Source organism: Bos taurus, chromosome 23 (assembly GCF_002263795.3).
Source record: "Bos taurus isolate L1 Dominette 01449 registration number 42190680 breed Hereford chromosome 23, ARS-UCD2.0, whole genome shotgun sequence".
NCBI lineage: Eukaryota > Metazoa > Chordata > Mammalia > Artiodactyla > Bovidae > Bos > Bos taurus.
In genome coordinates, this window is record NC_037350.1 from 4,152,892 (window position 1) to 4,180,885 (window position 27,994).

The following is a 27,994-nucleotide window of genomic DNA, read 5'->3' on the forward strand; positions in this document are numbered from 1 at the left end:
AGGATGAAATGTTTATCATCAGAGCACTTCTATTTGAGTTGAATGAAATGAATAGATTTCAATCCTAACATCTCCCCGTTTTCCTGTATCCACTCCTGTTAGGTACTTGTCATTTCTCTTATAACCCACCCCTTCCTGAGGATAACTGCATGTGTTGTGTGACCTCAGCACACTCCCTCACCCCCACTTGGAGGGGGGCGCTCCACTCTGATCACACAAGGGAAGGTGGGCTTTATGAAGCTGAGCCGTCTGCCTGGAGACCCCTTCCATGGGACACACTCTTCCTGTTGCTGGCAGGGGCAGTGCTGTCCCGGCTCCAAAGCAGAGACATTTCACCTGCAGACCCTTCCCAGTGACGCGGAGCTCCCCAGACAGGACTGCCAAATTATTCGGGCTTTTGTCTTTTTAGTGGTTACAAAGTCCTTGGAAGTATTGAGAGGTGAGTGCGTTCCACAGGTTATCAGTTCTAGTTTGCTCTTTTTACCACTGGAAATTAGCTACAATTAGACTTCCTAGTTGGCAATAGTGGTAAAGAACTGCCTGCCAATGCAGGAGACCCAAGAGAGGCAGGTTCCATCCCTCGGTCAGGAAGATCCCCTGGACGAAGAAATGGCAATCCACTCCAGTATTCTTGCCTGGGAAATCCCATGGACAAAGGAGCCTGGTAGGCTACAGTCCATGGGATCACAAAAAGTCAGACACGACAGAAGTGACTTAACGTGCACCCAGCCTGATACAATAACTTTGGATGTTATACGTGTGACTCTCATTTAAACTATACTAGGCTTATTGTCTCATCTCATTTAGTACATGGATATTTGTGTTGTGTGTGTGTGTGTATGTGTGTGTGTATGTTGTGTGTATAGCTGTAGCTCTGTAGTGTCTGACATTAAATGTTAGACACTATCAGGTAGTATCTGCTGTAAGAGAAAGAACAAACTTACTGTAACAAACAGAATAATGTCCACATCCTAAACTCCAAGCCCTGTGAATGTGGCAACTTACATGGCAAAAGAGACTTTGAGATGAAGACATTTTCTTGACTAATCTGAGTGGCCCAGTGTCATCACAGTGGTTCTTATGAGAGGGAGGCAAGAGCATCAGTCAGAGGAGGAGATGCTGTGGGTGATGGAAGCAGGGATCAGAGGGAAGCTGCCCTGAGCCAAGGGATGCAGGCAGCTTCTACCAGCTGGGCAAGTGAAGGGACAGAGCCTCCCCTGGTGCCTCTGGAAGGAATGCAGCCCCAATGACACCAAGAATTTAGCTCCCTAAGACCCATTATGGATTTCTGACCTCTGGAACCAGGAGTGTGTGTGTGTGTGTTAAGGCACTCTGTTTGGGGGGATTTGTTACAGCAGCCGTGGGAACTGATACACTACCCACAATGCTGTTTACCCAAAGGGATACCATTTTCTCTTTTTTTTTAATTTTATTTTATTTTTCAACTTTACAATATTGTATTGGTTTTGCCATATATTAAAATGAATCTGCTACAGGTATACACGTGTTCCCCATCCTGAACTCTCCTCCCTCCTCCCTCCCCATACCATCCCTCTGGGTCGTCCCAGTGCACCAGCCCCAAGCATCCAGTATCATGCATCGACCTTGGACTGGCGACTTGTTTCATATATGATATTATACATATTTCAATGCCATTCTCCCAAATAATCCCATCCTCTCCCTCTCCCACAGAGTCGAAAAGACTGTTCTATACTTCAGTGTCTCTTTTGCTGTCTTGTATACAGGGTTATTGTTACCATCTTTCTAAATCCATATATATGTGTTAGTATACTGTATTGGTGTTTTTCTTTCTGGCTTACTTCACTCTGTATAATAGGCTCCAGTTTCATCCACCTCATTAGAACTGATTCAAATGTATTCTTTTTAATGGCTGAGTAATACTCCATTGTGTATATGTACCACAGCTTTCTTATCCATTCATCTGCTGATGGACATCTAGGTTGCTTCCATGTCCTGGCTATTATAAACAGTGCTGTGATGAACATTGGGGTACACGTGTCTCTTTCAATTCTGGTTTCCTCAGTGTGTATGCCCAGAAGTGGGATTGATGGATCATAAGGCAGTTCTATTTCCATTTTCTTAAGGAATCTCCACACTGTTCTCCATAGTGGCTGTACTAGTTTGCATTCCCACCAACCGTGTAGGAGGGTTCCCTTTTCTCCACACCCTCTCCAGCATTTATTGCTTGTAGACTTTTGGATCGCAGCCATTCTGACTGGCATGAAATGGTACCTCATAGTGGTTTTGATTTGCATTTCTCTGATAATGAGTGATGTTGAGCATCTTTTCATGTGTTTGTTAGCCATCTGTATGTCTTCTTCGGAGAAATGTCTCTTTAGTTCTTTGGCCCATTTTTTGATTGGGTCATTTATTTTTCTGGAGTTGAGCTGTAGGAGTTGCTTGTATATTTTTGAGATTAGTTGTTTGTCAGTTGCTTCATTTGCTATTATTTTCTCCCATTCTGAAGGCTGTCTTTTCTCCTTGCTTATAATTTCCTTTGTTGTGCAAAAGCTTTTAAGTTTAATTAGGTCCCATTTGTTTATTTTTGCTTTTATTTCCAATATTCTTGGAGGTGGGTCATAGAGGATCCTGCTGTGATGTATGTCGGAGAGAGTTTTGCCTATGTTCTCCTCTAGGAGTTTTACAGTTTCTGGTCTTACGTTTAGATCTTTAATCCATTTTGGGTTTATTTTTGTGTATGGTGTTAGAAAGTGCTCTAGTTTCATTCTTTTACAAGTGGTTGACCAGTTTTCCCAGCACCACTTGTTAAAGAGATTGTCTTTAATCCATTGTGTATTCTTGCCTCCTTTGTCAAAGATAAGGTGTCCATATGTGCATGGACTTATCTCTGGGCTTTCTATTTTGTTCCATTGATCTATATTTCTGTCTTTATGCCAGTACCATACTGTCTTGATGACTGTGGCTTTGTAGTAGAGCCTGAAGTCAGGCAGGTTGATTCCTCCAGTTCCATTCTTCTTTCTCAAGATAGCTTTGGCTATTCGAGGTTTTTTGTATTTCCATACAAATCGTGAAATTATTTGTTCTAGCTCTGTGAAGAATACCGTTGGTAGCTTGATAGGGATTGCATGGAATCTATAAATTGCTTTGGGTAGTATACTCATTTTCACTATATTGATTCTTCCAATCCATGAACATGGTATATTTCTCCATCTATTAGTGTCCTCTTTGATTTCTTCACCAGTGTTTTATAGTTTTCTATATATAGGTCTTTAGTTTCTTTAGGTAGATATATTCCTAAGTATTTTATTCTTTTCATTGCAATGGTGAATGGAATTGTTTCCTTAATTTCTCTTCTATTTTCTCATTATTAGTGTATAGGCATGCAAGGATTTCTGTGTGTTGATTTTATATCCTGCAACTTTACTATATTCATTGATTAGTTCTAGTAATTTTCTGGTGGAGCTTTTAGGGTTTTCTATGTAGAGGATCATGTCATCTGCAAAATTTAGAGAAGAGCTAACACCTATCCTACTCAAACTCTTCCAGAAAATTGAAGAGGAAGGTAAACTTCCAAACTCATTCTATGAGGCCACCATCACCCTAATACCAAAACCTGACAAAGATGCCACAAAAAAGGAAAACTACAGGCCAATATCACTGATGAACATAGATGCAAAAATCCTTAACAAAATTCTAGCAATCAGAATCCAACAACACATTAAAAAGATCATACACCATGACTAAGTGGGTTTTATCCCAGGGATGCAAGGATTCTTCAATATCCTCAAATCAATCAATGTAATACACCACATTAACAAATTGAAAAATAAAAGCCATATGATTATCTCAATAGATGCAGAGAAAGCCTTTGACAAAATTCAACATCCATTTTCTCTTAAATATCTTCCCTCCCCCTGTCTTTTCCCCTCTTATAGGAGATAGGAGGTTGGGTGGCCAGGCAGTAGGAGAAAGTGAGCCTGGGGCCAGAGCAGCTGAGGGTCATTAGTGTGTGTCCAGGGCCAGCGGTGGAGTGGGGTGCGGTGGGTGGGGCTCTGGCTGGTGTCTGAAGCCATCTGGCCAAGGAAACTTGGATGGAACAAATCGAAGGGAATTCTGCTTTGTTTGGATTTGGTTCTGTGCAACCCCCCTCAATCAGCAATTTGAATCTTTTTCACATTATAATGAGGCCAAGTCAACTGAAGCTTTAAATAGGAAATTATTCCACTCTGGAGAAACACTAATTTTCATCAGGAAAATGCCTTCGACCCAAATTAAAGAGCTGCCTTCAAATCCTTCCACCACTTTCTCATTTCTCTATCAGTTAAATGACTTCTCTCAGCACAGTGTCTGAACGTATTACTATTTTACTGTTTCAACACTATCAAAAGAGAGGCAGAGGAAATATTTATGTATCCTCTTAGGTACTTAAGAGTAGGACAACTATTAAAGGCTGGAATGCTATGAACATTGGAGTTTTTTAAAAGAAGGCCATTTTGGGGAAACACGAGGCTACTTTATGATCTTGTAGAAGTTTTTGTTTTTATGGTGTTTGTTTCTGTCTTTTTTTCCCTGTCATCATTAATTCCTCTTCATGAAGGAAAGTACTTCCCTGAACCCAAAGCCCTGGCTGCTGGTTGGGAAGATCTGGGGCCGTTTTGCTCTCTGCTTTTGAAAGTTGTTTTGCTTCCTTGGGTCTCAGCTTTTCTGTCTGGAAAATAAGAAAGTGGTGCCCAGTGAGGCCCAGTTCCTCTCCAATGCTGATTTTCTAAGATTTCATCAAACTCATCACATTTGCTAAGAGAGAAAGTTGAGCTGGACCAAGCTCAAGGTTCGATCCCTGGGTGGGGAAGATACCCTGGAGAAGGATGGCAGCGTGCTCCAGTATTCTTGCCTAGAGAATTCTATGGACAGAGGAGCCTGATGGGCTGCAGTCCATGGGGTCGCAAAGAGTCAGATGAGTGAGCAACTAACTCTTTCCAGAGCTGACCCAGGAAGATGACCATGCACTACATCTGCTGGACAAGTGTGCTCGGTCCAGAGTCAGCTGTGGGATGCAGTGCGTCCCCCAGCCCCACCCCTCTCAGCCTGTCCTGAGTGGTCCACGGATGCCAGAAGAAGGGTGGCTTTCTCCAGGGATTAGACCTTATAGAAGTGGCAGTTAGCACAGATGGGGAATTCCAAACTACAGGACCTTAAGTCCTCCAGATGAAGGTAAAAGGTCGGCGGGAAGAAGGAGGGGTCTTTTAGAGCCAGCAGGCCCTTGTGACCACTTGACTTTCAGTCGGAATGAACTCAAGAGCCATGGGAGGGTCTGGAATAAAGGATTGATGTGATATCGCTTATTTGTAAAGGAAATGACTCTGACTTTCGAGTTGAAAATGGAAATTGGGCTTTAGGATGATAAGGGCAAAAGCAGGGAGATGAGACAGGAAATAATCTAGGAATGAAAGGAGGGTGGCTGGCATCAGGTTGGTAGGAGTGAGGGGAAGGGAACTGCTTATCTTCTGGGGATATTTTGAAGTTAGAGCCCCCGGGATTTACTGATGCATCAGACATGAGTTTGCGAAAGAGTAGTCAAGGGTGAATCTAGTGAGATGTAGAAGGATGGGGCAGAGAAGACTGGGGAAGGGGAGTCGGGACTTTGCTTTTGGATAGATCAGATGTTTACGTTAGATGTTCAAGCAGAAATGGTAAGTGGATGATTGAACATAAAAGTCTGGCATTCAGAGGGAGTTCTCTTTTTATGAACTGTCCTTTCTTGTATTTTGGATTGCAATTAATGCAATTCTTGTACATTAAGATAATGAATTATTTGCTATAGATGTTGTCAATAGTTCTCTTTATCTGGTTTACAAAAGAGGAGTAAAATTTCCCCACTATTAAGTATTTTGCTGTTTCTTCCAGGGTTTTATTTTATTTTATTTTTTAGCATTTGATACTCTATGTTCACTGACTTAATATGATTTTCAAGAATTTTTGATTCTTGATTTCATTTTGGCAATTTATTTTGGCCTTTGGGTTGACATGAAGATCCAAATAGCTTTGGCGAATTTGGAGGATGGCTATTGTAACAGACTGAAATTCAAACAGAATATTTGTCTGGGACATGGCATTTAAATTTAACCTTGTCAAAAGAGGAATTAACATATGTAATGTGTGACTTAGAAGGCTAATGTGACTTTTGGCATTGTTGGTAATATATGATGTGAATATTAAGAAAGACTGCAGTCCTGTTTTTGGAGTGCTGGATTTGGTTAGAGGTTTGGAGGAACTGGAATTTGCTCAGAAGTGAGTCAACTCAGAAGACAACCTTGGGAGGGGCGAGGAGGTTACTGAGTAATCCTCACTGGGATTACTGAGGTGTAATCCCAGCGAGGACGCTCTTCTCATTTCCACAATCCCCCAGAGTGGCGGTAGAGAATAGGAGGAAAGGAACACTAGGAAATAAAAAATAAAATAAATAGGAACACTAGGCTTGCGGAGTAAGCTTGGCAGGGGCTGGGGGGATAATTAGTAATAGGACCCAGGAGGCAAGCTTTTTATGCTTTTTTCTTTTCAGACTCTGAACTGAATATGGTACCAATTGTGTACTCAGTCATTTAAGAGCTGTGAGGACCTGGAGGCTGGGTGCTGTGGAGATGGGGGGGTCTGGAAAATGGGAGATGTTAGTGTACAAGTCAAAGGAATGGCTGTGATGTAGTTTGGGAAAGAGAATGACGGGAGGTGGACTTGTTATGAAGTGTTGGGGACGTTCTAGATGGAACAGTTTCTACCTGAGCTCTCCCTTCCCCTCAGTCTGTGTTCCCCGCCAAGCATGCTCATGGTCGCACTGTCTTCCGCTACCACTAAACACACGCACGCACACGCATCCTCAGGAGTCTCACTGATAAGCTCAAATATGGACCGTTTGCCTCAAATGAAGTATCCAGCGCCTGGGCAGTTTATCTTCCTTTTTCTAATAAAATGGTACATAAAACTCACCTCTTCTATAAAGCTTTCCTAGACAATGCTTAGTGGATTAGCTACTTCATTTTTTTTTTTCAATACACCCCTTATGTAAATCTCACATATGAATCTTTCCATGTTTATCTCATGCATCTCTTAAGTAGATTACAATATATTTTATATATTATAGGTAGTATGTACAATAATAATAATTGTGTATAATCATTATAGATGTGAAAGCTATTTGTATATTTAATTAAATTAAGGAATTGATGACACCAAGCACTTGTGATTTTTTTTAAATTTAAATTTATTTATTTTAATTAGAGGCTAACTACTTTACAATATTGTATTGGTTTGTTTTTAGCACTTGTGATTTTAAAGGCCAATTCATGCCTGTGTTGTATCTTCTTCTAATTATAATCTGTCTGATTATAATGTCTGATTATAATCAGAGCTGTCTGATTATAATCTGTCTGATTATAATCAGAGCTGTTTCCACTATTATTTTTAGAGCCCTAGTTAGTGGTGACTAGTTGGACACAATGTTTATGTGTTTGTTTGTTTATTTGGTTTTTCATTCTTCCACTCACATACTAGGTATTTCATTGAGTGTTCCAGGGTAAGGGAATATAGCAATGAACAAAACAGAAAAAATACCCTGCTGTTTTGGACCTCACACACCGGTGGGGAGAGACAGATAATAAATTCACAATTACGAAATAATAAAAAGTAAGCAATATTATATGGTGGGAAGTACTATGAAAAAAAGTTAGCAGCAGAGCAAGAAATGGAGTGAGGAACTATTGGTCATAAAGCATAACTTATAGAGATTATAATAGTTACTTTGAGATTATAACAGTTACTAAAATGGTACCAGTTACCTTTAAAAGTTGTGCATTCTCCTTTCGAAATAAGCTTAGTATAACTTTAAGTGTAACCTCATTCAGGGAGTGAAGTAATTTACGTAACTAAGTTTAATTGAATCTGTGAATCTGAGAACAGAACAGAGCTGTATCTGCAGAGATTATTTGTCAAAGGAAGGCAGTGGTTAGCTCAAGGCGAATTATAATGGGAAAGTGGATGGTGTTGTTTTATGATTATCATTCATTCCTTTATCTGAGGCAGGGAGAACTAGATTTAGATTAAGTTTCACTTGCAGATGTTGCTGCCCACTCCCCACCTTTAGATGTTTTAATGATTTTTCAACTTTTTAAAAAGTTGAAAGTGCTATGCAAAAGTAGGTACAAAAGTACTATGCATTCAATAGAAATTATACTTTGAATTTTGATCTTTTCCTAGACTAGTGAGATGCAGTACAATGGTTTTGCCCAACTGTAGGCTAATAGAAGTCTTCTGAGCATGGTTAAGTCTTCCAGGCTACCCATGATGTTGAGTAGGTTAGGTGTATTCAGTGCATTTTCAGTTTATATTTTCAATTTAAGATGGTTTTTTCTGGACATAATCCCATTGTAAGTCAAAGAAGATCTGTATAGTAAATGTAACTTGCTTTCATTTGAATTAGAAATTCTGTTTTTTATTCCTCAAAAGCATATAACTTCTTTTCTTTATAAGTCAATTTTATAGAGATATAGATTATTTACAATAAAATACAAATACACTCATTTCAAGTCTTGACAAATGTATACACCTGTCTAATCAGCACTCTAATCATGATTCTAGGTTTCCATCCCTCTAAACTCTTCTCTCTTGCCTGTGTGCAATCATTTCTCCCTTTCTGCCCTGTATTAAATAGTTCCATTGATTCTACGCCCTTCAATGTTAGCCACCAACCTACTAAAAATACTTCTGGAAGTAGGTGGATTATAAAAAAACAATCTTCATAAATGAAATAACCTTTTCAAGCTCTAGGCTTTCTTCCTGTGACTGTCATTCAATTTACTTTTTTTTTAGTCCATAAAAATATTTTTCTAATGTTTGTGCTACTATTAAGTTGATCACCAATTAAACTGTATTTCCCCCAGAGGCCATCAGTCAATGGCAGGATCAGCCATCTCTCTGCACGAGCCAGAAACCTAGGCTTCATTCCATAAATTCCAACCCCCTCACCCCCTGTTCCCCACCTTCAGGTTAGACTAAACACCCCTGAGTAGATTCAGGTTCTACCTCTCATCCTTTCCCCTGCAGGAAGCTTCCACTTCATGCATTTCCTGCCCCCTCTCATCTGTCCTCCAAGTAAGCTTTGCAGAGCTCCATTCTGATTGTGTGACCCCCTGGCTGAGCGGCTTGGATAGGGATCGAAGACCCTCAGTGCTGTGCACTTGGCTTCCGTCTGCCCATGCCGGTCCTGTTTCAGAGCCTGCTTCTTTGTGATCTCTTTTCTTTCTTCTCATGGATGCGGCTCATCCTGTCCACTGCAGGGCAGGCTGAAGGGCTCCTTCTGATGCACTATGCTTCCTTGACTGTTCCTTTGAGCCTATCTCTTCGGGAAGCTTCTGTGGACTGCCTACCCTTCACCCCCCATAGCATCATGGTTCTTTCTTAGAGCTCAGTGTGTGTGTAATTTTATAGATATTCATGTGATTTATTTATCAAGTCATTTTAACAATCAGTTAAAGCCTATGAACTCCTTGGCTTTAGTGACAAATTAATTTCTATAATAGATATACCTGGAAAGACAATTTTATGAATATTGTTAGAATGTAGCTATGTAGAAAATTTAGTTGTGTGTAGAATTGAGTTGCCCAGAAGAATCCACAGCACACATTAAAAGTATATACTTGATTTTGGTTGCCTAGTTACCCTGGCTGGGTATCTAAGAGACTCTATTGGAAATTTGGGAAACACGGAAGAAAGTTACGTAATAGTGTAAATTTTAAATCACGTTCTTCTTTACATTTAAAAATGGAAGTAACATCCAAAGAGATTTCTCTGGATTTCATTCTCATTTTTATGTTTAGAGTATTTAAAAGAAACCAATGACTATCTTCATTACTGAAACAAAATTATACATTTAGATTGGCAGAATATTTTATGCTATGATTAGAACTAGGCTCAAAAGAAATTGTGACTCTTGCACAATGATTTTATTTTCTTAATTTCCTTTTCAAAGCTATACATCTTTCCTGGAGCATCAGAACTCTGAATCATGGAAGAAAGTAAATTGGTTCTCTATTCTTCAACCCTGAAATTTGGCAGCAAGAATATTTTTTCCTAAAAAATGACTCATTTACAAAGAGACTTTGTGTGAACGTGGAAAAGACTTTCATACTCTCAGAAATCTTGCAGTTGGGGGAAGGGTGGGTATTTGGACCTGCTAAAATTGCAAAAGGGCAAATTTAATGTTAAGTAGTATTAATTGGTCGATGATAATGTGAAAGTTGCAGTTCTACAAGAAAACACAGAAACACCTATATTCATAAAAATAAAAACTCAGTAACCTATATGAAAAGCTTATCATTTGTCCTGTTTCAGGGCTTTTTTTTTTTTTGGTTTAAATGTACCCTGCTATGAGTCAGGCAATGTTTTATTTCTTGCTCCTCTTGGAAAGTGTTCTATGTTGTAATATTCCTCCCTGTTAACCTTTATTTTCCTGATTTTTAGTCCAAAATTTGTTTTACTGAAATTTATCCAACTTCTCCTGGTGATTTGCCTTGGGATCCCCCAGGTCGGATGTGGTTTTGGTTTTTCTTTATTTTGTTGCTAATCATGTGTCCTCTAGCTCTAAAATAATCCTTGAGCTTCTTGATACAATTAAGTTTTCAAGAATGCATCTTGTATGTTAAGAAAACAGCAGTAAGCTGGTTCTTATATAGTGGGAAGCATTGATTATTCCTGTGCTGCTGTTTTTCTAAAGACAAAGCAAACAGGCCCCTGGAAACACAGGACTTGGTAACATGTTGAGCATTGGATCTGTACATGTGCTGAGGAGAGCTTGAGGCATGACCTGATGCCCCAGGCTCTGACGGTGGCCATTAAGGCTAAAGAATAAGGTTCTGCAGGAGCGATCTATGGTTTGTACACAGTCACTGAGCCTGAAGAAAAGAAAGAAGCTTACCTTTGCTGAGATTCTAACAACTGCCAGACATTTTCACCTGTGAGTCCTCTGTTGATTTATTATTATTCTGGTTTATGGTCAGAAGCTGAGGCTTAGCTCTGTAAAATGGCTTAGCAGAAAGTCAAGGGAGGAGCAAAAATTCAGCCCCAGGTCTTTTCCAGTTTTAAAATTCATTGTCTTTCCACTTCACTGTGTTGCCTCCCAGGACTTGGGGATGTGATGAGTGTGCCTGAGGTCACATTATGAGTCAGAGGTGAGCTGGGAACACTGTCTGTGGTATCTCTACAGTGCCTTAATCCATTAAAATGTAACACATTAACTTACTCCTTCCTCAGAGGGGAGAGATGCCATGGCAGCTTTTGATCTACTAACGATTACCTTTCTGAATAAAGTAATAAAGCACATATGACATTTGGCTTGACTTTTGAAAAAAAAATGTGAAAGCAAAAATTCATTAAATGAGAACCATTGCTGATGACCAATCATTTTGATACGTAGTCAATTTCCATGGTGACTTTCTTTTGAGGAATTTTATTAACATTTCTTTCCTCTGGGTCCTCAGAATTCTAAGGCATTTAAAACAAATCTGGGGACTTCCCTGATGATCCAGTGGTTAAGACTCTGTGCTTCTCCTGCAGGGCACATGTGCTCAGTCCCTGGATGAGGAACTAGGATCCCTCATACTGTGCAGCCAATGATTATAACAATAATAATACCAGCACATACTAGGCATGCAATAAATGTTAGCTATTAAAAATAAAGCAATAAAAATATGATCAAATTAGTCTGGCACATGGAGTTCTTGAATCTGATTAATTGTTCTAGAGTCCTAGGACTGGATGTGCCACGCAGCATTTTCTGATGAGAGGTACATTTCTACCTGCTTGGTCTAGTTAGTTCCTAGCTATGTAACTTTTGGCAATTTCTCAGTTTCCTCATTTGCAAATGGGGATAATGTACAACCGACTTTAAAAGGTGGCTGTGAGGATTAAGTGGATTAACATATATGAAGTATGTAGTCTAGAACATGATTAGTAGTGTATAAATCATTGGTACTATTATTTTTTTCCCAATAATAGCAGCATGTTGTAAGTCACGTCACCCTCTCCAGATGGTGCACACAGGGTTTTGAAGGATGTAAGGAGCACCCTGAGTGGTGGCATTTTTAATGGACCTGGTTCTGTGTAGGTGCATGCTAGCAGTGGCAGCTGAAAAGCAATTCCAGGCCCATCTGATTCCAAAGGTAGAGAGAAGGAAATTCAGTGATGACTAGAGTGGCAGAGATTCCAGGCTGAACAAGCTGTGTCCATGGCTTTTCTTTCTCCTCCCTGATTTTGAGAGCATGAACCACGTGGTATTACTGCAGTTTCAACTCCAGAAGCCACACAAGCAAACGTGGTTCCTTGGGGAAAGAGAGTTTTTACACTTGCATTCTGTGTGGATGACTTGGAGGTGAATTTTTCCAGTGTTTGGCTGACAAAATATGCAGCAGATGCTCTGTTCAATGATATATAGAAATAAATGATTCTTCGTCTTTCATCTCAAGGGGGCAAAATCCAGTGACACAGAGACAGTGCCATCCTAAAGAGCGGATGGTGGGTTTGGAAATTGCAGGTTGCTTTGTATGGAGTTTGAAGAGGTTCATTTTGAGACTTGTTCATGGGGCGGAATAAAATGTTTAAGCGTGGGGCCAGTGGACTCAAGATAAATATGTGAGTTTAAGGAATACTGGAGAAAACATGATGATACATTCTGTGAACAAGCAAATGGGGGAAGACTGATGGTTGGTGATAGAAATCATAGTCACCCCCATTCTGGGAGTAGCTGAGAGCACTTTACAAAATGAGAAAGTATATAAAAAGAGAAAAACAATAATCTGAGACTGATCTTTTGAAGGCACCATTATTGTTGCTATTATTGTTATCAGAGTTAACAAAGGGTAGTAAAAGGAATATTTGAAAATTGGAATGGAAAAGCAGGGACTTCTGGTGTCTCTAAAATTGCAGCTGAAAATGTACTGACATGTAACTTGGTGGATACAAAGATCCATGCAGACACTCATGAATAGCCACATGGGAATGAAGCTTTTGGGTTTAAGAATTAGGATGTTATTGGAGACATTAATGAAATCTGTGTTAATAATCATTGACAATAGAAAACTGTACCTGAACAGTAAGATCTAAGAAAGATGGGATGTGAATAAGAGAGGGAAATGTTTGCAGGTGCCAGGTGGTCCAAGTCAACCTGACACTGATCCAGGGAAACGTGGGCAAGTGTTGAGGGTCTGAAGTTTATTTTGGAGTTTAGTGGCCATGCAGGGAGTGAAGACTGAATAGTCTGTGTCTGTCTGAAAAAGTTGTGTTTTACCAAGTTTCCAAATTCTGGAAGGATGTGTAGGACACAATGGATTTGAAAGTGACCTTAGCAGACAGCTCAGCCTTGGGAGGTAGAGGGACACATTATAGCCGTGTTTGTGGGGTGAACTTTCTAAATAGGCAACCCAAAGTCTGTTATAGACTGATCCTGAAGAATAGCATTCATAATTTATTGCAGATGACCATAATCTGGTTTTTCCAGTGGTCATGTAATGGATGTGAGAGTTGGACTATAAAGAAAGCTGAGCACTGAAGAATTGATGTTTTTGAACTGTGGTGTTGGAGAAGACTCTTGAGAGTCCCTTGGAGTGCAAGGAGATCTAACCAGTCCATCCTAAAGGAGATCAGGCCTGGGTGTTCATTGGTAGGATGGATGTTGAAGCTGAAACTCCAATACTTTGGCCACCTGATGCCAAGAGTTGACTCATTGGAAAAGACCCTGATGCTGGGAAAGATTGAGGGCAGGAGGAGAAGGGGATGACAGAGGATGAGATGGTTGAATGGCATCACTGACTCATGGACATGAGTTTGGGTAAACTCTGGGAGTTGGTGATGGGCAGGGAGCCTGGCATGCTGTGGTTCATGAGGTCGCAAAGAGTCGGACATGACTGAGCGACTGAACTGAACTGATAATCAGGTAGTTTTAAAATGTGTCACATTTGTTTAATCCTCCAATCCTAGATGCTTTTCTTTCGAATACATTGAATATGTTTCTAATGTGCAGAACATTTCTCTGGGAACTCTGAACATTGACTCTGTATTTGCTGCTCAAAGCCTTCTTTTGCAGTGAAGCATTTCTCGATGATTTTATTGAGCTGGAGATATTTAATACTGTTTTCCTAAAGACTGGACGATGTGCATTCCTTATTAAGCATTTGCCCCTTTGTAGTTGTGGTTTCTTAAACTTCTTAAACAGTCATTAAGTGAAGTCGTAGGTGTGAGAACTGTGAGGAAGAGTGAATTCTGAAATGGAAGGCTGGGAATTCCCTGGCGGTCCAGTGGTTAACACTCTGTGCTTCTACTGTAAGGAACATGGGTTTGATCCCTGATCGAGAAACTAAGATTTCGCATGCTGCGTGGTGAAACCAAAAAGAAAATTGAAATGGAGGGCTGCCCTTTGTGAATATGATGAAATAATTATTTCTTGTTTCCTTCTCTTCAGGGATATCAGGGAATAGCAGGATCACCAGGTGTTCCAGGATCCCCGGGAATACAAGTATGTGGCCTGTGTCTTCTTATTTTAGAGGTACTGTTTCTAGTGAACCAAAGAACATAACTAACAGATTTTTATTTTGTGGTTAATTTAGGGAGCACAAGGACTGCCAGGTTACAAAGGAGAACCTGGGAGAGATGGAGAAAAGGTAAATACACACAAACAAAGCTGGTTGTTTTAGTCACTCAAAGACAAAGGCTGTTACCTGTGATGACCCCCATTCAATGGCGTTCATCTTGGTGAAGTCCAAGATTTTGGCTCAGAAACGTCAGGGACCATTGGCTGATCAAGCACACAGGAGGCTTTTATCACCAGAACAAAGTGGTTGTCCGAAATGACCACTGGCAAATGGCACCAGTATTTGCATTGCCCTGGTGCCGTGTTCTCTGTCTGTGGCTAAGCTCCATAGGGAGCTGCCTTCTTAGAAGAGAATTATATGAGTGGAGTATGTTCCCATGTTAGTCACCTATAGCCATTTATCAATCTCCACAATAGAAACCCATTTTAGTCTAACTGGATGGACTTCTTTCTCCTGTAGGGATTCTGTGGGTGCAGACATTTGTCTGACTTTCCTTTTCTATAGCTCTGAGATTTGCCATGTTCATTTATTTATTTTTTGTTTTTTTAATTTTAGGTGCTTGGGGGTATTTAATTTATTAATGCATTCTTTGTTTAAATTGGAAGAACCATGTTCTTTAAATTTGTTCAATATTTTAGTACCTCCCCAAGGATCCAATCCTGGATCCAGGAAGCTGGCCCATATCCAAGAAGGCCATTTGGATTTGCTTAGATCGCCAAGATGATTTGTTGGCTTAATTCCTAAAGCACAATCTTATTTCTGCATTCTTTGCAGGCTCTTCTGCTGTTTGCACCTGATGAAAACTTGTGCTTAATTTTCCAGCTACAAGCCTTGCAAAATGATTGCCTTTTAAAAACAGGGTGCATGGTATTCACACCTGAGAAACACTGATCTGGACTCCATCCATTTTATATTTTTGTGATTGTTCATACTGGTTATAGGGAATTGTAGCTGCTCAAGTACTATCTCTGGATGGACCCCCTGGCAGATCTCATGATGGGGGTGCTGCTTTCAAGCTGTTTGATCTTGGCATGTGATTTGATGTCTTTGAATCTTATTTTGTCTGTTGAATCAATGGGGATTTCTTTATAGGTTTATATCACAAAATAAGTGTGATAACATATGAAAAATACTTAGTGTGGTTCCTGGTACAGGATTTTCCTTAAATAAATGTTTGTTGTTTTATTGTTCTGGTTGGTTTATCAAGGAATGAGGTTGTGGTTGGGTTGTTGCATGGGGGTGGCTGGCATGTGTCCTGGGCAGGAAATGTTAGGGCAAACAGGACAGTCAGTGACCGGAAAAGATACAGAGAAGGTGGAATCTGTCAGGGCAGCTCTGTAATGCTGGGCGGAGCCGGGGAAGACAGAGCAACAACAGCAGTTGATGGAATTCTCGAAGAAATGGTACAAAATCTTCCTGCCTCTCAAGGGACCTGGGCCTCTGTGAATGTTTTTAGCCACTGGCAATCTCTGCCTATTTTAAATGATGAAGGTGCTTCTTAGGAAGTGATGGAGAGCAGGCCAGGCCCACAGGTATGGAGATGTTTTATATTTGAATGCTCTGGGCTATCATGAGAGACCCTCAACTCCTCTATGAGAATGAGAATGAGGGATCCCATTGGGAAGCTGCAGATATTTGTTCTGAGACCACATGCCGGGCACCTCATTCTATTCTAGTGTACAGGATCATTGCTGTTTCTTTAATGTGTTCACAAGTAGCCTGATTCAGGCATGGGGTGCATATATAAAAGTATGCATGCATGAATAAATGTATTTAGGAATGGATAAATGAATATATTTGTTTAAATATTTTTGTGTTGACTTGGGTTTAAATGGTGGATTTTTATTCATTCACCATAAAAGAATTGGAGTAAAACACCTTATTTAAAAGTAAAGAACAGCAATCTATAAAAGACAGACTCACAGACACAGGGAACAGACTTGTGGTTGTCAAGGGGGAGGACGGATCGGGGAGGGAGAGAGTGGGAGGCTGGGATTAGCAAATGCAAGCTCTTATAAAAAGAGGAATAAATACAAGGTCCTACGGTACAGCACAGGGAGCTATAGTTAATATCCGCTGATAAACCATAATGGAAAAATATGAAAAAAAATATACACACACACACATACATATATGTATATACGTAGAGCAGCATCAGTTTGCTGTACACCAGAAACTAACACAACATTGTAAACCAACTATACTCCAATAAAATAAAATTTAGGCAAAAAAAGAACAATAATTCTATTAGTTGCCTCTTAAGCTACCTGCTCTATCATTTTGAGTCATTGTATTATCTTTAAAATAGAAGCAAGTGACTCTCAGAAAGCCGTATATTCTAATGAAGAAGACAAAATGAATAAGATGTATGTTTATATAAATTTCTCTGTTTTCAGCCTAGCAGTGATTTTGTTCAGTGTTGTTTTCTGAAGTTCATTGTTTGGGCGTCAACTCTGGTGGACGTGACTATGGGCCTAAAATCCCAATGTGTTGCCCCTAACTTCCCTCTTGACATCCCCTGTGGCTCTGAGAATTTCTTTACTGGAGAGCTACAATAGTTTAGTGAGTTAAAGGCTTTTCCTTGGTTCTCTCTCCAGAATGTTCAGCAAAGGGAAGGTTGAAAACATACCCTGGGGATGGCCTTGACTTGTGGTCAATCAGGGCATTTTTTCCAGGCATCACCCATGGCCTTCAGGGGATTGTTCCACATGTACTGTTCTCTGTTGGGATATTTTCCCAGAATAATTTCCATTTTGTGGATTTCCACTGAAAACTCCCATGGGAGTTTCCACTTAAGATAATTAAAATTATATGCACTTTCTTGCTGACTGTAACATTTGTTCCTCACATATCAGGGAAGAGAATGTATATAGATTTTGTATGGTTTCTTTTTCCCTGAATTTACAAAATTAAGAGGACATCTTATCCACCAAATGGTCTTCAGTTGATGACTTTCAGTCCAAAGCTATTCTTTGGACTCTAAGAAATACTTTAACTACTTCAAAGCACTTCCCCAACCTTAAGGAAGCCTAATATATTTAAATCATGTGGAGAAATATATTTTGTTAAAAAACATTAAGCTGGGTTGATTAACTGATGTATATTTATGGGTTTTCTAATTGACTATGAAACTTTGCATGGCAAATGTAATTTTAGAGACACAGGAAGCATTAATAATTTTTTTAAACTAGCCAGACTTTGTTCAAATTCATCATTTGGTTTTTTAGGGTTTAAGAAAAAATATATCTTAATTCTAACTAAGGTTATCTTTATGGTACCAATTATATACATTTTGTTTAGTATCTTCATCAGAGCATCAAACACTTGAATTGTCTTTTCAGGATCTCTTTGTCCACTTGCTCTCAGCATCATATCAGGGCATCATGTGATGAGCGAGCCTTTTCTTAGATGAATAAGCCTCATTATCTGGGCTTTGAAAGGCAAAAGCTGAAGTGATGTTACAGTGATATCTATTACACAATCAAGGAATTCCAATATATATATGTTGAGAATAGTAATAAAGGACCCAGCTGAAAGGGTTATTAGGGAATAATATTTTAAAATTCAGCATTCCAGTGGCTTTACTTCTTCACCTCTCACCTCTAGCAGTGTTCCTGTAGATAGATTTTTTTTTTAATAAAATTTAAACAAAGCCAGTAATGACATAGGAGGGAGAAATAGAATTGGCTTAGGAAGGGGCCACTTTTTACTTCTTTATTCTTCTTTTTCCTTCTTTCTTAACTAGGGAGAGTAGTCTGCCCATGTAGATTTCTGATAGCCCCGTGGCCCAACGTGGGTGTGTGCCCCTGTGTGTTGCAAGGTGGGGGAAGGCTTAATGCAGTGACAAGTTTCAGGCTGTACCCTGAATTTAGACTGCTTCACCTTCCTAGTCATGCTTCTTAATGTCTTTAAATCTGTTTTCCCAAATCTAGAAGGTTGGGCTACAAGTATTTCTTCACAGCCTTGCTGTGCAGACTAACTAAGGCCAGGCATATGTTTGACCAGAATTAAACACTGTAAATTAGGGGTGATGACCATGGTCATCATGGTGATTTGTAAACTGCCAAAAAAAAAAAAAAATTGTAGTTTATCCATTATTGTTTCTCTTAGTGTTGGATTGCACCTTCAGGAGTGCCGTAAACCTTGTTTTGCTCCCTTTACCCTCGTTGATGTGTGTGTAGCTCTATTCTGCCCTCTCTTCTGTTGCCATGGTGAACTGTCCTTGTGTAATGCCCAGCCCTCCTACGTGCTCTAGGTCTCATCCTTCTCCATTACTGTGTTATTCATTAGTCCTGCTCTTCTGTGTCTCAAGCTTTTTCTTTAAAAAAAAAAAAATTGATTGAAATAAAGTTGATTTACAATGTTGTGCTGATTTCTTCTGTACAACAGAATGACTCAGAGTGAGCAGAATGACTCAGTTGTGTGTGTGTGTGTGTGTGTGTATATACATATATGTTCTATGGGCTTCCCAGGTGGCACTAGTGGTAAAGAACCAGCCTGCCAATACAGGAGACATAAGAGAAGTGGGTTCGATCCCTGGGTCTGGAAGATCCCCTGGAGGAGCGCACAGCAACCCATTCCAGTATTCTTGCCTGCAGAATCCCCATGGACAGAGGAGCTTGGTGGTCTATAATTCATAGGGTCACAAAGAGTCAGGCATAACTTAAGCAACCTGGCCTGCACACATACGTTTCACATGATGTGATGTATGTAAGCATTCTTTTTCATATTCCTGCCCATTGTGGTTTGTCTGCAGGATATTCAGTACAGTTGTCTGTGCCATACAGTAGGGCCTTGTTTATGCATGCTGTAAATAACAGGTTGCATCTGCTAATCCCAGACTCCCGCTCTATGGCTCCCCCAGGCCCTCCCCCTCGGCACCCCCAGTCTGTTCTCTGTGTCTGTGAGTTTGTTTCTATTTCATGGATAAGTTCACTTGTGTCACATTTTGGATTCCACATATAAGCTGTATTTTATATATATATATAATATTATATTTATATTCCACACATAAGTATACGTCTTTCTCTTTCTGGCTTACTTCACTTAGTGTGATAATCTCTAAGTTCATCCATGTTGTTGCAAATGGCATTATTTCATTCTTTTTTTGCTGAGTAATATTCTACTGTAGATAGATAGGCAGACAGATAGACCCCATGTCTTCTTTATCCACCCATCTATTGATGGATGCTTAGGCTGTTTTTATGTCTTGGTTATGTACATGGCACTGCTGTGAACACAGGCATGCAGATACTTATTCAAATTATAGTTTTGTTAGGTTACATGCCCAGGGGCAGGGTTGCTGGACCATATGGCTACTTTGATCTTTCTTCATTAAATTTTCCCAGTCACCCAAGGCATGACCCATCAGAAACGTACCAAGGTAAACCCACTACAAAGCTTCCTTCAGCTAGCCCCTATTTTTCTGTTTCCCATCACAATGTAAATACTCAGAAACTCTCTTGAACCCCCTCCAGGAGGTTGCCCATCCCAACCTTATGTTGCATGATTAAATCATCAGTTTCCCCTCTCTTTGAAAGCCAGGAGTTGTTGTTTTCAGGTATCTCTCTTTATCTGTGTCTCAGCAGCATTTGACACAACTATCTATTGCCTTCTTTTTGGAACTATTCTTCTCCTGGCTTCTGGGACCACATGTTCCTAGGTTTTCTCTTGCTTTCACTGGTTCCCTTTTCATGATTTAATTGTTGTCTTCTCTCTCTGTTCTCTAGATATTGGGGAGTCCCAGTTTCAACCCCATGCCCTTCCTCTCCTCCAATGATAGTTTATTATTCTATTATTATTAAATATAAATGAATATGAATATCAATTTATGTGTCAAATATATATCCACATCAGTGATAAGCATATATTGGTATCAGTGTATGTTGGGGCTTCCTAGGTGGCGCTAGTCATAAAGAACCCCCTTGCCAATACAGGTAGATGTAAGAGATGTGGGTTTGATCCTGCGTCAGGAAGATCCCTTGGAGGAGGGCATGGCAACCCATTACAGCATTCTTGCCTGGAGAATCCCTTGGACAGATGGAACCTGGTGGGCTACAGTCCATAGGGTTGCAAAGAGTCAGACATGACTCATGCATGTATGCATGCATAAGTATATGTTATAAATCATAGAATAAATAATAAAGTATTATTAAATAAATATCCACACACACTTTTTTCTTAATGAAATGTTTTGTTTCATCTGAATCTGGAGAAATCCTGAAGTTGTTATAAGCAAGGCTCTTTTAGAAAAACTTTCTCTCCTTTGTAGAGAAGAAGTGGCACCACGGTTTCCTTCTCTCCTACCTCCTTTCCTTAGAAGCTTTTCCTCCAAGGCAGCAGGACCCTCCAGAAATCTTCTCTGGAGTCAGGCTTGGCTGAGCTTCCCTCCCATCTGTCCATGTGATGCTGACCTGTGTGTTTTGTCTTTCCCTACGTCTGCAGATGCTTTTGCAGACTCTCGACTGTTTCCCGATCCTTCACCCTCTTTCCTTTTAGGGCACTATACTGGATTCAGCCTCTCAGTTCATGATGAATAACCGTTCATTCTACGTCCTGCCTCATTTCTTAGCTGCTCTGCCACTTCTTGTCCTGTTTCCTTTTTCTCTACTGCCGTCATTGGGAAGCTTAAAACTTTTGTTGAGTTTTTACAGAATGTTTCGTCTTTTCTTGATTTCAGACTCTCATCTGTTGTCTTCACTTGAGTGTGCCCTGTGTTGTGCTCACTGATTAACTGTGGCAGGGATGCTCCGGAAGGCGTAGTCCAATGGTGACTCCCAAGCCCAAGGGAATGCCCCTGTTAGAGAGGGAATGTACTAGTAGATTTAAACAGCTACCAGTAAATCTGGCCTGAGCCCACGTGACACTTAGTGTCTGCTTTTATCTAAGAGGATAAGAAACAAAGAAGAGGTAGAAGACGTGTACTATCTTGGATGCCTGAAGGTGTTACTGTTGGGTCTAGTTTTTCTGTTTTATTTTTAGATATACTTGCATGTATGTTATCCACATGCATTCTCTATCGCATGCCTCTTCACAAAAAGTCCTATAAGGTTAGTAGCATAAATCATGCCTTGCCCATTTTACAGTAATTCTGAGCTAGATAATCCCTTTTTTACAAGTTTGAAACTGAGAAATGAGAAACTTGTCATCTGCCTGAATTTACTCAAGAATTAGGGGTTGAAACAAAATGTCTTCATCTCAGTGTGGCTTTCTTTTCACCCTATTTTTTTTTTTGCTTTCACCAGAATCTTTTTTAACAGTGTGATTATTCCTTTTTTGCTCTATTAGCTGCAGTATGGAAAGGCCTGTGAGCAGCTGAGGAGAAGGGGAGGGGAAAGGGGGGAAGGGATGAGGAAGGGCAGGGGAGGAGGGGGAAAAGGGGAGGGAGGAGGAGGCTGGAGGGATGAGTGATGGTTTGCACTGATTGCGCCATGCGAGTGGATTCATAATCTTACTTTTCCATGTGTACCTGTAAGATGTTTCTGCCATATCTCAGAAATAAAGGCTTTAAGAAAGAAAAAAAAAAAAATCACTTTTGAGAAGGAAGGGGTTGTTCACTTTAGATCTTGGTTCATCAAAATTTTTAAACTGCAAAATCTTTGCAGTGAAAAACTTTTGGGCATGTTCAGTTCAGTTCAGTCGCTCAGTCGTGTCCGACTCTTTGCGACCCCATGAATCGCAGCACGCCAGGCCTTCCTGTCCATCACCAACTCCTGGAGTTCACCCAGACTCACATCCATCGAGTCAGTGATGCCATCCAGCCATCTTATCCTCTTTTGTCCCCTTCTCCTCCTTCCCCCAATCCCTCCCAGCATCAGAGTCTTTTCCAATGAGTCAACTCATTTGGGCATGTAGTCCCATGTATGAATTATACACTGTGCTACTGAACAAAGGATTATATACATTAAAAACACAGACACATGTTAATTTTAAAAGAATGAGAGTTTTAAAATATTAGTTTTCATATTTTCTTGCTACTCAAAGAAGTAATCTCAGCCTAACTTTGGAGACTGTGACTCTTAATCAACCTATCAGATTGACAGTCTCATCAAAGGCATGTTCATCAGTCATAAAAGGGTTGGAGGCAACCTGGAGAAAATGGAACTACTTTACTGCAAATGTTGGATTCTCTTTGATTCTAATCTCTTGTAAACTAAGTGGAAACCAAGAGTGTGACTCCTCAAAATAATTATTTTAATGGAATTTTCTTGGAGGACTCGAGTATTTACTGTATTTTAAAAAATGGAAGTATTTTATTTATTCAGTAAATTATCATGAATCATCATTAAGTCATCAGCTAGGACAGAGTAGGTTATGCTGCAATGACAGACAAATCCCAAATGCTGATGCCTTAAAACAAAAGATTTATTGCTCATTAAATTAAACTAAGTTCTTAGCAGACTCAGGCGTGCAGAAGTTTCACTCTCTAGATTATAACTAATTATGCTACCAGGTCCTTGGAGAATCAAACAGCTGTTCTTAAACCACTTCCATTCATCATTATTTAGCCAGAGCAAATTTTGTAAACCACACCAACTTCAAGTGTCAGACAAGTGTGATTCCCCCATAAGCTTAGAAGTAAGAATATAAATATTGATAAATAATGATCACATCTACTAAGACAAAATAGGAGTGCATGGAGAATGGATGTTTTTCTCAAGGAGATTCGGGTCTAATAAATCACATGACCCATACAAAGAACTATTTGAAGAGAGATTATTGGCATTATGTGCCAAAGATGAGAGTTGAAAAAAACTCAAGCAGTTTAGTGGAAAGTTGAAAATTCAAAAAGGCTTTGTGAGTGAAACTGTAAACAGAAGCTTAATCACAGCTATAGACTTATAGGAGCTGTTTTTTTTCCAACTTAAGGAACCTCTAACTTAGGGGTGCTGTGGTTCCTTAGTGTGGGTATATTATCAACAAGACTGTAATGAACATCTTTGTATGTATTTCTCAGTAAATTTTTCTGAGTATATCCATAGGAAAAGTTCTCAGAGGTGGAATTGATTAGAGAATCAAAGGGTTAATTTCATAACTAAATTTTAATGCAAATTGTTTACCTTCAAGAAAGTGTGTACTCCATCAACAAGTATGTGGAAAATATCTTTTCCCACACATTTTTCAGCATTGATACTCATTAAAATTTCTGATTTTAATTACTATAAGTTCAAAATGATACTGGTTTGATTTGTAATTCTTTTTTAGTGAGTAAGGTAAAGTACCCTGTCATGTGATTTTGGAAACAGTATCCAGTTTAGTACAGTTCAGCCACTCAGTCATTTCTGACTCCTTGAGAGCCCACAGACTGCAGCACGCCAGGCCTCCCTGTCCACCACCAACTCCCAGAGCTTACTCAAACTCATGTCCATTAAGTCAGTGATGCTATCCAACCATCTCATCCTCTGTTGTCCCCTTCTCCTCCTGCTTTCAATATTTCCCAGCATCAGGGTCTTTTCAAATGAGTCAGTTCTTTGCATCAGGTAGCCAAAGTATTGGAGTTTCAGCATCAGTCCTTTCAGTGAATATTCAGGAGTGATTTCCTTTAGGATGGACTGGTTGGATCTCCTTGCAGTCCAAGGAACTCTCAAGAGTCTTTTCCAACACCACAGTTCAAAAGCATCGATTCTTCGGCTCTCAGCTTTCTTTACAGTCCAACTCTTACATCAATGCATGACTACTGGAAAAACCATAGCTTTGACTGGATAGACCTTTGTCAGCAAAGTAATGTCTCTGCTTTTTAATATGGTATCTAGGTTAGTCATACTTTTCTTCCAAGGAGCAAGTGTCTTTTAATTCCATGGCTGCAGTCACCATCTGCAGTGATTTTGGAGATCCCCAAAAAGAAGTCTGTCACTGTTTCCATTGTTTCCCCATAATTTGCCAGGAGATGGGACAGGATGCTATGAACTTACTTTTATGAATGTTGAGTTTTAAGCCAACTTTTTCACTCTCCTCTTTCATTTTCATCAAGAGGCTCTTTAGTTCTTCTTCGTTTTCTGCCATAAGGGTGGTGTCATCTGCCTACCTTAGGTTATTGATATTTCTCCCAGAAATCTTGATTCCAGTTTGTGCTTTATCCAGTCCAGCATTTTGCATGATGTACTCTACATATGAACTAAATAAGCAGGGTGACAATATACAGCCTTGACGTACTCCTTTCCCTATTTGTTGTTGTTCCATGTCCAGTTCTAACTGTTGCTTCTTGACCTGCATACAGATTTCTCAGGAAGCAGGTCAGGTGGTCTGGTATTCCCATCCTTGAAGACTTTTCCACAGTTTATTGTGGTCCACACAGTCAAAGGCTTTGGCATAGTCAATAAAGCAAAAGTAGATGTTTTTCTGGAACTCTCTTGCAATGGATGTTGGCAATTTGATCTCTGGTTCCTCTACCTTTTCTAAATCCAGCTTGAACATCTGGAAGTTCATGGTTCATGTACTGTTGAAGCCTGTCTTGGAAAATTTTGAGCATTACTTTGCTAGCGTGTGAGATGAGTGCAATTGTGCGGTAGTTTGAGCGTTCTTTGGCATTTCCTTTCTTTGGGATTGGAATGAAAACTGACCTTTTCCAGTCCTGTGGCCACTGCTGAGTTTTTCAATTTTGCTGGCATATTGAGTGTAGCACTTACACAGCATCATCTTTTAAGATTTGAAATAGCTCAATGGAATTCCATCACCTCCACTAGCTTTGTTTGTACTGATGCTTCCTAAGGCCCACTTGACTTCACACTCCAGGATGTCTGGCTCTAGGTGAGGGATCACACCACTGTGGTTATCTGGATCATGAAGATCTTTTTTGTACAGTTCTTCTGTGTATTTTTGCCACCTCTTCTTAATATCTCCTGCTTCTGTTAGGCCCATACCATTTCTGTCCTTTATTGAGCCCATCTTTGCATGAAATGTTCCCTTGGTATCTCTAATTTTCTTAACGAGATCTCTAGTCTTTCCCATTCTGTTGTTTTCCTCTATTTCTTTGCATTGATCACTGAGGAAGGCTTTCTTATCTCTCCTTGCTATTTTTTGGAACTCTGCATTCAAATGGGTTTATCTTTCCTTTTCTCCTTTGTCTTTTTCTTCTTTTCTTTTCTCAGCTATTTGTAAGGCCTCCTCAGACAACCATTTTGCTTTTTTGAATTTTTTTCTTGGGGATGATCTTAATCCCTGCCTCCTGTACAATGTCACGAACCTCCATCCATAGTTCTTCAGGCACTCTATCAGATCTAATCCCTTGAATCTATTTGTCACTTCCACTGTATAATCATGGAAATAATGTTACTTCTCTGCAATTTGATTTTTATTCATATGCATTTTTTTCCTTCTGGGCTGTTCATCTTTTTTAAGAATGATTTTTATATGCATGTCATAAATTCTGTGAAAATAATTTTCCTGAATTATATTATGTGTTTTAATTTGTTTTTTAGAATTTTAGTCATACAGAAATTTAAAATATGTATATATATATGTATATGTACATATATATAAAGTTTTACTTCTTTTCTCCTATATTTGTATCTGTATAGAAAGATTCAGCATTCTAACATTTTGAATACAATTATGCATGATTTAATTTTTAAAATTTCTATTATTTTATATTTTAATCTTAAAAATTTTTGGTATTTGGAGTAAAGTTAGATGAGTATTCATATTTTTACCTTTCTTTTTCTAAAAGAATAGCCAATTACTGCAACAGTATTTATGAAATTTCACTTTTTCTCCATTTATTTTAAAAACCATTTCTAAACCAATTCACAATTTCTAAATTTCCATTTTCATTTGGGTCCAGTGTTTTTGGCTTTCCACTCTGTTCCACTTATCTGTCTACATCTTCTCCACGGCCAAATTGTTTAATTATTGTCACTTCATAATGTGATTTAATATTGGCAGGCCTAGTACTTCTTCATTACTCTTTATGATCAAAATTTTCCTGGCTATTCTTACATGCTTATTTTTCCACATAAAGTCCTGTATCTTTTTTTTTCAATTTTTAAAAGAGGTTTCTATTTCTATTTTAATGAGGATTCCTTTGAATTTATGGATTAATTTTAGAGGCACTAACATCACTTCAGTATTGAGTTTTCCTATTCAGGATTGTGATTTACCTTTCTTCTCATTTCAATCTTAAAACTCAATGGAATAATATTATAATTTATTTTGTATTGGTTCTCAACATTACCTAAGTTTATATGTAGGAATTTTTGTCTCTTTTGGTCCTATTATAAGTAGAACATTTTCTTTAATATATTTTTATATTGGTTATTGCTTATACATATAAAAACTGTTTTGTATGTTAATTTTTAAAACAGCAATTAACTGATTTCTCTTATCAGTTATTTCAAGGTAATAGGTATATTGGCAAATAGAGATATAATCATAAATAAATATATTTTGTACTCTTCTTTCCAGGTTTTACCTCTTTTATTTTTATATTTTGTCTTAATTCATGGGCTAGTAAAAACTGGCAGAAAAACATTAAAAGCAGTGGTGATACAAGGCAACTTTGTTTAAAAGTTTTGCACAGTCATAGTCTCTTTTAGTCCAGATTTGTGGTTCTTTTGGTAGAATAATTCTCTCAACAGCAAATATTTATTTGTAATTTTGTATTGTTGACTTGTGATTCTGGCCTGTAGCATCATCCACAGTTTTATTTTAGTCATGGCCATTTCTGCATTCACTGGTTAGTTAATAATAAGTAGCAGTTTCTTTTTATTAAACCATCATGTCCAGCTTGAGAGAATGTTTTGAAGCAACTTTTAGTAATTTAGAGAATTTGAGAATAGTTTTTCATGTTTATGGGGTTCTCAAGGCAAGAGTACTGAATTGGTTTGGCATTCCCTTCTCCAGTGGACCACATTTTATCAGAACTCTCCACCATGACCCGTCCGTCTTGGGTGGCCCTACACGGCATGGTTCATAGTTTCATTGAGTTAGACAAGGCTGTGGTCCATGTGATCAGATTGGTTAGTTTCCTGTGATTGTGGTTTTCAGACTGTCTGCCCTCTGATGGAGAAGGATAAGAGGCTTATGGAAGCTTCCTGATGGGAGAGAGACTGAAGGGAAAATTGGGTCTTGTTCTGATGGGTAAGGCCATGTTCAGTAAATCTTTAATCCAATTTTCTGTTGATGGGTGGAGCTGTGTTCCCTCCCTGTAATTTACATGGGCCAAACTCTGGTGGAGGTAATGAAGATAATGGTGACAATGGTGACCTCCTTCAAAAGGTCCCATGCATGATGCCCTGCTACACTCAGTGCCCCCAGCCCTGCAGCAGGCCAGTGCCAACCCACCCCTCTGCTAGAGACTCCTGGACAGTCACAGGCAAGTCTGGTTCAGTCTCCAGTGGGGTCACTGCTCATTTCTCCTGGGTCCTGGTGTGCACAAAGCTGGGCAA

The 27,994-nt window shown here is 39.3% G+C and overlaps 1 protein-coding gene across 2 annotated transcripts in view; it reads left to right on the forward strand.

Annotated features, from left to right (window-relative positions):
- The window catches only part of COL21A1 (collagen type XXI alpha 1 chain), a 234,927-nt gene that overhangs the window by 126,046 nt on the left and 80,887 nt on the right, over positions 1-27,994 (forward strand). For both annotated transcript variants that reach the window (XM_059880512.1, XM_059880511.1), the window contains 2 exons: positions 14,483-14,536; positions 14,628-14,681. In XM_059880512.1, the coding sequence (XP_059736495.1) occupies positions 14,483-14,536; positions 14,628-14,681 (108 nt within the window). The remainder of the gene's footprint in view (positions 1-14,482; positions 14,537-14,627; positions 14,682-27,994) is intronic.